The 12147-nt window shown below is 39.3% G+C and overlaps 2 protein-coding genes across 3 annotated transcripts; both read right to left on the bottom strand.

Annotated features, from left to right (window-relative positions):
• Positions 1-17: 17 nt before the first annotated feature.
• Positions 18-4243, bottom strand: nsmce1 (NSE1 component of SMC5/6 complex). Of its 2 annotated transcripts, XM_031864716.1 has the most exons (8): positions 4047-4243; positions 3468-3594; positions 2828-2949; positions 2265-2342; positions 1858-2004; positions 1153-1269; positions 414-540; positions 18-120 (listed from the first exon to the last, which is right to left on the bottom strand). In XM_031864716.1, exons 2-8 carry the CDS (start codon positions 3583-3585, stop codon positions 86-88), a joined length of 744 nt encoding a protein of 247 aa, XP_031720576.1. In that variant the 5' UTR covers positions 3586-3594; positions 4047-4243; the 3' UTR covers positions 18-85. The 2 variants fall into 2 exon arrangements, with proteins under 2 accessions (XP_031720576.1, XP_031720575.1); XM_031864715.1 differs by lacking the exon at positions 18-120 and having other exon boundaries at positions 132-540.
• A 928-nt stretch (positions 4244-5171) lies between these two features.
• On the bottom strand, positions 5172-11810 carry vps37a (VPS37A subunit of ESCRT-I). The gene is made up of 12 exons (XM_031864886.1): positions 11319-11810; positions 9763-9837; positions 9367-9484; positions 9097-9200; positions 8625-8844; positions 8269-8339; positions 7994-8124; positions 7837-7895; positions 7644-7712; positions 7077-7220; positions 6860-6948; positions 5172-6683 (listed from the first exon to the last, which is right to left on the bottom strand). Exons 1-11 carry the CDS (start codon positions 11426-11428, stop codon positions 6868-6870), a joined length of 1182 nt encoding a protein of 393 aa, XP_031720746.1. The 5' UTR covers positions 11429-11810; the 3' UTR covers positions 5172-6683; positions 6860-6867.
• Positions 11811-12147: the final 337 nt, after the last annotated feature.

The raw sequence follows: 12147 nt of genomic DNA, 5'->3' as shown, positions 1-12147 counted from the left end.
ATGTATATTTACAGTTTGGTTTAGTACAAAGTTATGTTGAAAACAGAGCGAGTTTTAAAAAAGAAGACATTTGATGCTGAAGTCCTCATCTTCTGGACTGAGACTGGGGTCGTCTGACTTCTGTAATGTACAGAACAATCAATATATGAAACATACAAGCATTTTCTTGTTTTAGTCACCTGCCATTCATACATCTATTCATTTTCATTCTATGTTTTAATACGCGTCATTCTAATATACTTTACAAAAATATAAATATATAAAATGTGATCTTTGAAAAGCAAAACTTCCTGGGAACAGATGTGGAAGGTGGCAGTTTTTAGGAAGCATGTAGTAATTGCATGTGAGACATTTAAATGTGCATCTATGTAATGATGGTAGGTCCAATATGTGTGTAAATAAACAATAAGTACCAGGGATTTCATGTGGCCAAAAGTCCTCACAAGCTGGACACCGCGGCTCTGCTCTTCCTTTGAAGTATCGGGCCACACATGGGTTGTGTATTTTTATTCCACAAGCAGAATTCTCACAAATTTGGCACTAAAAAAATTAAAAAATGTGATCAGATTAATACGGTGTACTCATTTAGTTAAGATCAGGTTTTCCACACATTAGCTGAACCAATGCAAAAGGGATTGTTTACAAAAGCAACTAACGTCAATGCAAGGTAAAAAAAAAACTCTAACGCAACATGAAATAAAAACTTGATAGAACTTAAACCGAGAGGAAAAAACACAAAGACAGATAGCCATTACATACGAATGGGTTTGCACTGCAGAAACACATCAAGTCACATTATTAAAAGTGAATTATTGATCATTTATATTTATGTTGTTACTCAAGAGCAAGTCTGTGTGACTTCCCACGTGATTTGTATTAAACTATAATTATAATAACTTTTATTCCTCAGATTCTTATTTCCAGACAGCTTAAAATAGTACAATTATCTAATTGTGTTTATTAATTTAATTTAAACATTTGATTATCGACTTTTATCGACACATTGAGGAAAAAACTGATATCTGTAAAGCCACTGCCTTTAAATTATAAAAATGAGAGTTTCTAAATGACAGAACTAAATGTAATTCATTTCATTCAGGTATTTATAAACGGGTTATAAAGTATATAATAAATAACAGAGGGAACATTTACCTGGAAGGCGATGTTGTGACAGATGTGGCACACTTTGATTTGCTCCTGGTACATTGCACGAATGTATGGCTCCATCTCTATAATACATCTGGTGGACAAAGTGTATTCACCGCGTTTCTACATAAATGAACAGAAATCAATTACACACCGAATAAAATGAACAAACAAAGAGCAAGAAGTGTTTCAATACTATGGCAAAGAGACTTTCATCTGGTTAGTAGACTTAAGTTGGTAGTGAATGTGATTTTAATTGATTTGAAAAATAAATCCACATTACAAATGATGAAAACAAACGTATATGAACAAGTGCGTCAAAGCTACAATCATGATAGCCTAGCTTAAGACGGTATTGTTTATTTCTATTAATACTTTTTAATATTTTACATCTTTCACCCCACTGAATCGCAAAACCCTCCCTCAGTAACCTTATTTCCCAACAGGGATCAGCAACACAGCGGGTCGATAATAGACATCCCCAATATTAGTCTTATTGAAAATGGCTGACTGAAATAAAGTCAGATTAAGTTGAAGTCCTTCATGAAAGTGTCCACAACTGGCGTGAAATGTGACAAAAGTGCTAAATCGATGTGAAAAACATTGCTTTTTATCCACACAAAAATATAGTTAACAGTTTGTGGAAGATGGAGCAAAGAGAACATATCCTAAATTGTATTTTGACATCCTGTTGGAAACACCGTGTTTTACCTCACTGAGCCATTTGTCGTGCACGAGTCGGTTCAAGAGGTGCTCCGTCTCGCTCTTCTTCAGCTTTTTGGTGGTCAGGGTGTCGGCGCTGTTCAGAACGTCAGTGGAAGAGGCCGTGCCATTCTCAGAGACCACGATCAGGTCCATCTGAATCAGAGCAGCTCAAGTCAGCCACGACACACTTTACACACTGAAGAAGGCAGAGCCCAAACATCTGTGCTAAAATCAGAGACATAATCTGCTACAAATGTAGTATTTTACTACAAGGCTGTTTCTATAGTCATCTGATTTTTCAATTATTTTACTATTTTTTCATTATAGCCCAACGTTTTGCTGAAAAAAAGCTTTGGACGCAAGTGATTGCAAAACATCAATATGCAGGATTTCCTTCTGTAAATTTAACTCACCGTTTTCCTGAACAGCTCCAGCTCATTGTCGGCATAATCTGACGACATTCTAGTGACAACAGTCTCAGTCATGTTCACCTGGACAGGAATTAAGGAAAACAGGGATTAATGATGCCTCCTAGTGGTGGGCAGCAGAGCACCATCAGGTGGGCTGCAGAGGTACTGCCAAATGCTTAGATTAAATAAAAAAATATATATTTATTTGGAAATTTACAAAGATAGTTATTTCAATGACCAGTTACATCTGAATATCACCTCAACAATCACATCATCAGGGAGAGACGAACGCATTTTTACCGTTTGCTAGCTAACAGTCCCTTGGATGCAGCGACACAAAATGGATCGTTTTTTTAATAAATGAAAAAGTTATGTGGGAGACAACCCTGCGCCAGCAAAAGCTGGTATGAAAATGGTTGTCCTTGATTAAATTAAGTCTCTGTGCATGTTTGACTTTGCAGAACATGCAGGCAAAGCAACATTTCAGTCGTGACACCCCAGTTCTGTGTATTAGGGGAACAGGCCTGACAATGCAGTCCCAGTAGAAGACTTAAACCCAAACTTACCAAGGCGTAGAACTGGTGACCGCTGTCTTCAGACATCCCTTTTCTAATCTGCATGAACATAGGCTGCAGATTTGAGTTGATGGCATCAATGAAATCATCCAGCTTGTCGGGAGGGTGCTGTGCTGCAGAAAAAGAAAGAAAATTTGTGAGAATCAACTCCTCTAATTATTTCTTGTGCTTTTCTAACCCATATTGTATCGTCCACCTTAGTGGAAATTTGTCTTTGGCTTCCACCAAGCACAGCAAAGGTATATAAACACACACAATACAAATAACAAGACACCATTAAAAACATAAACATAGAGTATACAATAGTGCAAATGAGCAGCAAAGAAGTTCTTCATTATGGAGATTAATTTAACATTTTCCCAATCAATTGTATGGTTAGGTATTTGCCCAAAAGCTTTCATATTTTCAGAAAGCTGTGTTCATGAAGTTTATAAACAGTTGGTCAGTGTAAAAGGCAGTGGAAACATGGAGTTCAACTTCAAAAAGGTGAAACAGTTATGCAAATGTTAAGCAGACAAAGGGTCTTAGGCACATAATTCTATTGTTGCTATAAATCCTATGTCCTGATACAGGGGTGAACTCATCTTATTCTGGATCGATCACATTACAAACCGCATATAAAATGACTCACTGTTGTGGGTTTCACAACAATATTGATAGAGCGTCCTCGCGCCTTGTTCATCAACGATGCCATTGGCCATCATGGTCTGTAGGAACCGTCGATGGCTGTCTCCCATCTGTCTCGACATGTCTCTAGACTGATGCAGACAAAACAGAGGGCAGATGCTTACAGTGTTATACTTACAATATATTGAGAACTGGATATTACGGTAAAGTACTGTTAAACCCAACAATCACATGATCCAATGCACATAAAGACAACAGGAGTCACCATTTTTAGTAAAGGGTATTTAGCAAAAAACAATCCAACGGGTCACTTTTCAGTATAGATTAAAACTGCAACTATGCTTCAATGTTAGCCGTCGCTATGTATATTATCGGACATGTTTTCACAATGAAGACCAACACCCAATAACTTACATCGGTGGCTAACTGAAGTGCACAGTATGAAGTTGGGACTTCGTCTCGAGCTTTAACAGTTACATATTGGTAACATAGCTAGTTGATGTTAACGTTACATCAAGTGCTTTAAGAACCGCACAGTAACGTTAGCTAAATTAAGCTAACCTAACCGTTAGCTGTTGCTCACCTGTGCCAAGATTTTGTCGGTTATCCACGGATATTTGCGGTTTATCTTTCCAGCGAATTAAAGTTTGAATAATTAGCAGAAACGAGCTTCTAGAGTCAAAATAACTCGTGGACAAGTTTACGAACTATCCTCCTATAATCCACGCTTCCTGTTATTTTTTCTTTCTTCTTCTTCGCCTCCGTGACGACTTTCGGTAGTTGGCGTGGTGAATTACCGCCACCTGTGCGCCATTGTGCCACAAAAAACAAAACAAAATTTGCCAAACAGTGAACATAATGTTGTTGTAATTGTATTCATAGCTATGCAAACTCAACATCTTCACAATTCTCTCACTTGGTGCTTTAGTGCTAAGGGGGAAATGAATTTTTTTTTTTTCATTTATTCATTTTAAAAATTATATATATATCCCATTCGTAAATGAATGCAAAAAAAAAAAAAAAAAAAAGAAGATGGATGTCAATGAGGAATGGTGACAATGTTATGTTAATGTCTCTGGCAGAAGTCAGAGTAATATAGTAATCAGGACAAATACAGTATCTGTTTAACTATTTGGCATGCAGACATACTGTGACTTGTGACACACACCAGCAAGTCAGTTTGGAAAGGTTGTTACAGCAAAGTTAAGTTCAGCTGTGTGCATGTGGGCCTCTGCAGCCCCTGTCTGTATTAAACCAGACACAGCTTTGTGTATTCAGTAGCTTTAATGGGGTGGAGACTTACAGTAGATAATAAATTGCTGATGAAGTCAACTGTATATTTCTTAGTATTGCAATCTACATGAACTTAATTTTTCAAAGTGACTATTGTGCTTTAGTGCTGCTGAGAAACTGTGATTGTCATATGGTAGCGTCACGAGTTTAAGCTGTGAAATGTCCATTTTGAAGGTGATAATGATGTGCAATAGTTCACTGCAAGTATTCTTGCTATCTCGCTTGTCATGAGATTAACACAGAAGTGTGTGGACTGGGTAGGCACGTTAACAGTATTTATCCTGAACTTAATGAATTACTGTTATAATAAGACAATGCATCAAGTGTTAGTGTTTGTGCTATGATCTAAATAAATAGTTCAACGTTGCCCAAAAAGGTTAGAGTGCTAATAGTGATTGTCAAACAGCAAACAAGATTTATTCTAAATGCTTTATTACACTAACAAATTAAATAACAACATATAATACAAGGTGTCTTGAGTCTTTGATTACAATATAGCCTATTATTAACATTATTTAAATACAGTATCCAATGTCATCATGTTTTACTGCAGCATGAAACCCTAATACTCCTCAACATTATCCCAAATCTTCTGAGGCTCTTCAGTTAAGAGTCAGTCAACTATTTCAAGTTCACAAGGTGTCAGAAAACAGACGGGTTATTATAATGGCCTTCATCATTATCAGCATGTTTACATGTGCCCCAATACCTTGATTCGTGTGAAAGGCAAACCGTTTATATGGATATCCCAATAACCTCAGTTTACATAACCTGTTTGGTAAACTGGTCAATGTCTGAAAAAGTTTATGCTAAACCTTCAGGAAACATTGTATTATCCCCCCACAAACCTCAACTAAAAAATGTATAAAAAAAGAAAAAAAAACCTGACCAGTAACCAGGTTTGTTATTTGGATTATGTTGACTCTTCTTTCTGAGGTACAGTGGATAAAAAACGATTATGATGTTAAAAACACTATGAGAATCAGAGTACTGCCTGATTGAATCAAATTACTAATGTTTGTGCAAAAACACTGATGACGAGGTTGTGTTCAAGTCATTACTGAAGGGACAAACACACTTGATAAACTCGACCACTGTCATTTGCAGAGTTTCAATTTCAAGCTCTCCTGACAGCACTGCCCCGTCCTTGCTTCTATTTTGTTGGAGAATCTTAAATTTGAGTTGTTTAATTACAAATGAGGAATGCCTTGGAGAGATTACCTTGACTTGTTGAAGTGCCAATGCTGAGTTTCATCTCTACATCTAGAGCAATCAAATCAAGTTAACAGCAGATTTGCAAGGCAAAGGTTGTTCTTCTGTCTGTCCTTCAGGACCTTTCTGGAATAACAAAGCAAGGGCTCGCCAATGATCTCAGAGATGGAAGTATAGACACCGACATTAGCATTTTAACAATTATTCTATAGTGACATTTACTTGCTCACCGCATGAAAAAAAATAAAAGTACGATTGGGAGTCCTGTCGTAAAAACAATTTGCATTTTTTTCCCAGATGAGTTCACATCGGCAACCACTCTGATCCGGTGCAGATGTTGCTCTTATTTAGCATTGTGATATAAATTCAGAAAAGAAACAAAACTCATCATTACTGTCAAGTCAAAACTGAACAAACAGCATGTGCAATAGAAATCCTTAGTAATGTGGTTGGAAAAGCTAGGCATGTGTCACTCCCAGTTTTGGCCTCTTGTGGTGACTCAATAGATTCTCCGTCTTGCTCTCGCACAATCCAACTTCGACAGTATTTGTAGTCCAGATCCGAGGACAGTGGGCTTCGTTTTGTTAGCCCACAATTGCTATCACTGTCTTCCTATTTCTCCAAAGTGCCCATTGTTGACTCAGTGTGCTTTTTTTGTCCCATCAAATGTCTTTATTCTTTAAGTTGGCAGCAGTTGGCTGAGAAAACACCACACCTGAGGACCAAATGTAAGAAGTAAGAAGGAGAATGAAGAGATGACAACAACAAAGCTGTTTTCCCTGAAAAAGAAAATGGAGGCAACCACAAGGGCTGCCTGTTGAGAAACAGTCAGCTGAGAACCACCAGTGTCCCTCCACAAAGAGAACAATGACAGTCATATGTGGTTTGTACCTTGTGTTTTAGTGGCTGGGAGGAAACTGTCCATGTGTGTTGATGGACTGTTGCAATTTTTCCTCTTTGGCCCTTCTGCTGTGGCAAAGCTGTGGATTAACACACAAAGAATCATGGCATCTTTCATCTTAAAATGTAACTATAAGTTCAGATCACATTCAGACTCAAAACAGAAAATATATCATGATTATTTTTACACAAATACAGCACTTCTCACCGTTCTCTTCTCCATGAAGCTGCTCAGGAATTCGTCAATGTCTGCGCGTCCCTCCAGGAAGTTTTCAGCCGTCTCCTCCGACTCCTCCTCAGCCTGGTGGGCTGCAACTTTTAACCGAGCCTGTAGAGTACTAAGACTGCAACTCTAGTGGGGATTAAAATACACAAAATAAAGGAACAGAAAGATACACATTTTTCAGTGGCGTGTGTCAAGACAGGTTTAGCTGCTTGACAAGGTAAAACAATATGGTCTTTTGGTTGACTGAGAGGGAGCGCATAATCCCACCTAACAGAAGAGGATCCTCAAAACACGAGGGCTATTGTATCGTAGGAGACCGATGCTGGACTGAAGTTTATAGTCAGCGGTTGCTTGACGTGTCAGGCACCATTTTTTTATGAACACGCTCTATTAGTCTATTTTGTACATTTTTTTTATGTACTCTGCCATCTTATTTACATTAAAAGTACAAAAAATATCCCATTATGAATCAAATAATTTTCATTGTGAATTAAAAAGCGGTTGGTGGGCCACCCGGCCCCCAAGTTCATCACTGGTGTAGCCTCTCACCTCACTGAGATCATGCTGTCTCTGCATCCTTGTTTCAAAGGCCAACTTCATCTGAGTCAGCTGCTCATACTGTCAACGGACAAAAACAGGCATCACAAGCTGCTAGACAATAGCGTGCATGTATTCATAGTGTGTGTGTGTGTGTGGGGGTGTGTTTGAAAGAGAGCTCAAGAGACTGGATGTAATATCTGACCTTGTAGAGCATTTCTTGTCGTTTTCCTTCCAGCTGCGGCTCCATCTGAAGATTTTTCTCTGTAAGTGACAAACAAGGACGCACAAATCTTCGTAAAGCTCAACTAAATGTACACTTCCCTTTCATGATTGACTATCCAGACCTTAGAGGAACTTACTAGCCATGTCCACTATATTGGTGACCAGCTCTTCTTTATCACTGGTGACCTGTTTCAGTTGTGGCAAACTCACAAAGAACTCCAGCAACATATCCTCGTTTTCACTTGCCATGTCCGACAACTGGGTCAGACTAGGAGGGGGTAGACAAAGACATAGAGAACAAAGACATTAACAGGTACAACAGAATGTGCTCCCTGACATTATTTCATGCTTACACAATGTCTCATGAAATATAAAAGATGTTTAAGTTGGCAATATTTTGGGAATACATTACTTCAAGTCACAGAGTTCAGGAAAAGTCTCAGGAATCTCAGGCATCTTGTACATGTGTCCGTTGAGTCCAGCCTGAAACGGACAGCAGTAGTATCAGCACGTCACATTCTTCAAGGAATTTATGCCAACACTAGATTTGTCTGAACCCGAGCAATCAGCTGCAGGGAAAGACATCGCAACTGAAAGCTCTGCTTGGAAGATCCTGGGTTATCACACTTGCTTTTTACAATTAATGTTTTACATAGGTTGATAAACCTGATGGTTTGCAAACTGTCAATGCTTGACCTATATAGTCCTCTATGCATTCATTACGGATGTAATCAATCCACTTGTGTACAATGTCCAGTATCATTTTACCTGGGAGTCTCCAGTAGGAACCGGCAGCGGCAGGTCATAAATCAGGCCGTATGGGGCTGGAGCTCGAGGGGGCCCGTGGGAACCATCGACCCCTGGGTGAGGCATGAGAGCTGGAGCTGGGCCTGGACCAGGAGGTGGCGTGTGACTGGGGCCCACATGGCGAGGACCATAGTGATAAGCCTGAGTGGGGTATGGCGCCATGCCTGACGGCTTGTACATACTGTTGTAAACGCCGGAGGAAATATGATTATTTGACGCTAGCATTACAAATTGTCCCAAATTTACATTCTAATGATCAACTGCTTTTTAGGGCTACTTTCTTAATGCATAGACCCAATAAAAAAAAAATCATGGCAAAAATATTTAAATGAGACCCAGTTTGCAGAACACCTGGACTTTCTGTTGTAATGAAGCATGATGAGAAAGTACTGAGAGACAACTGAAGTGTCCATGAATGTAAGGGGAAGCTCACTATGAGAAGCCAGCAGAGCCAGTGGACATCAAGGCAGGAGGACTCTTCCAGAACTCGTCCAGGAGACTCTGAATGACCTTACCCAGATCTGAGTGCATCCCAAACTGCAACATACACAACAAGGACAAATGTTTCAAGGAAAGTGAGAATAACACTATGCAACTCAAGCATGAGCTCGCAAAAAGATCTGGAATAACCCAACCACTTGATCCAACTAAACTCCCTGAACATTCCTGGAAGCTCCTCAAGAAACCCTAGAAAACGACTTACATTAGTGATGAGGGGGCTAGTGATCATGGTGCCATTATTGCCGTCGACTAAATGATGACCAACAGGGGGGTAGACACTAACCACCGGCTTCTCCTGGGGGAACTGAGGAGGCAGCAGTCTAGAGGAAAGAGAAGAGATTCAGCTTTCAGGAATCACAGTAACATGATACATAAGGTACAACATATACGATCAATATTGCAATACGGTATTGTGGTAGTGTCATGTCCATATCGAAATAATAATAGTGGTTCAACTTCATTTCATTCATGAAATATGTTTTTGTAATTTCAACTATACAAGTTTATTGATTAAAAAAAAGTTTGATGAGAAGTGTGTCATGTGGTTGCTTCCAAACGAAGTCAGTCACTCCGACTGTACGGGCAAAGATGTACTCACATGTTAACACTAATGGTGGAGCTGTTGACTGTGAATGGTATTCTGTACTCCACATCCTTCTGGATCTCTGCGAGGCTGTTTGGGGAAACAGAAACACATAATCAGAACTCTTGCATCTGTGGTCATGATCAGCACATTAAGAAAACATATTGTACGTCTACCATCAATGTTTATGAACATTCTGCTGGTTTGGAAAGAGACACAGAGTCATAAAGAGAGGCCGTACAATGCGTATCATCACACAATACCTCTAATTCCCCACAAAACAACATAAAGATATTTAAAGTGAGGCCTTTAATGCATATCCACAACCATTACCTCTACTTATTAGCAAAATAACATTACAAAGTGTATCAGCAAATATATTGTAATGCTGATGTGTCTCATGTTATTACCACTGCATGGCAATGACCCACCAGTGACAGTCAAGTATTACTGTATGCAATAACTGTTTGCTTTGCTGCTTACTGCATTCATCAATTCAAAGAGTTTTTGTCAACTGCAAAGGAATTCAATGAGTAGTAATACTGATATTGGTACCAATATTAATATCAGTTGTTAAAACAATCCATACCTTACACAACATACCCAGCAACAAAACATTTACCCCTACAAAAGAGAGTTGCATGTCAAGAAGCCCTCGCTTTACATGCACAGTACAGTCTTATATAAAAAGTAGTAATTATCTTCTCTCATCCGTGTATTCCTTTAGCACTGCCATGTCACGAGCAGCATTCACCACAACACATTAGCCTTTTCACTCCCATTCACATCCGTATCAAACGCATGGTTGTAATCCCATTACTTTGTCACACACATACTTCACATCAGGAGGGAGATCACTGCGGTTAAATGCATCTGGCTGACAAGATATGTACTTGCAAAACAATCTGTCGTGTCAGCAGTACATGAAAGAAAGACAAACCAACGTGTCACTGAGATGACAAATCTCCTTAGTAAACAAAGGCTAATACTTTAATCGCCACGTCGAATTAGCAAACTCCTCTTAAAACCAAATGCGTGACACGTTGTGGTGGTGAACACTAGCATGGCCACAGGACAGGAGCAGCCAGCTACAACTCGTGTCATCGTCCCTACGAATAGACATTGCACACAGTCACGGGCTGACTTGATTAGCTAGCCAGCTAACACAGCGCCCCGACGCGTGTGTTAGCGAGGAGAGATTAGCAAACATTAGAATTGCAGCGATCACACGAGGACATGTCAGAGCAGTGGTCGTGGGTAAATGTAAAATCACGTGTATTGTTTTGACACAGCATCGCAGGGAATAATGTGCACGAAACACTAGGTTATAACCTTTATAAGTGACGTTGTTCCCCTGACTCAGCTGAGAGCCTGGCGGCTAGCTATGCTAAGTAAACATTAGCTGTGCGTGTAAACCCAGTCAACATATTTGATTAATTTAAGTGAGTTAAGTAGTCAGGAGATATTGTAGTGACCATAGTCTGAGTTCGAACAAAATAGCGCTATGTTTAACAAGCTAACCAGCAGCCCCAGGGGGTAGTTTGATGTGACCGTGTAGCCGTTCACTTTACCTTGGGTGAGCGGCTTTGAGTGACTCGATCTGCCGCTGTCTTTGTTGCTGTAGGCTGTTCAGAGGAGGGAGAGGTCCGGAGCCTTTGGACAGGGGGAAAAGCCAGTTCATCCTCTCCTGGCGAAACCACGGACTGTACTTGGTGACAGAATGTAGAGGCCGACAACAGACGAAGACGAAATGGAAGAGAAAGTGAGAATGAACAGCACACGGTGTGGTGCTAACCCCTGTTAGCTGGTTGACGAACGACTCGGCTTGTTGTCCACTCGGGGCTTACTTTGTAGTTACAAAGTCAGATGGCATGTCCTAATGTTTCGACGAAAATGTCACTTCCGTTTTATCCCCAAGAGTTTGTATGTCGTTTTAGCATTGTCATTAATATTACTGAGGCGAGAGATAATTATAGCTCAAGGAAGACAACAAGAAAACAACCTTCTGAGTAGGCAGCAGAAGCTTGATCAACTTATTTACGTATTACGTCACGCAGCAGTCTACGCAGAAATCAACTTCCTGTTTTTATGCTGTTTCATAATAAAGAATCCTTAAAGCTAAACTAAAATGGTTTATTTTTTTAATTTATAAGTTATTGCATGTGATCGATCAAATGGAAAAGGACACCATTAAAAAAATGTTTTGATGATTCATTTCCATTTAACCCTACCTTTCTAAACCCCCAAGAGACAATGGACAATACATTATATTGTTTTTAGTAAATGTATATTATGATTGTTGTAGACCTTTTTGCGGTTTAATTAATTTATATTATTTTCCATATTGCCTGTATTTTTATCGTATACGTATTGTTTAATTTATTCATGTTTTCTTACCAT

This window comes from Anarrhichthys ocellatus, unplaced genomic scaffold (assembly GCF_004355925.1).
Source record: "Anarrhichthys ocellatus isolate YVR2014 unplaced genomic scaffold, GSC_Weel_1.0 scaffold31, whole genome shotgun sequence".
Lineage (NCBI taxonomy): Eukaryota > Metazoa > Chordata > Actinopteri > Perciformes > Anarhichadidae > Anarrhichthys > Anarrhichthys ocellatus.
This window is presented reverse-complemented; position numbering and strand designations above follow the sequence as displayed.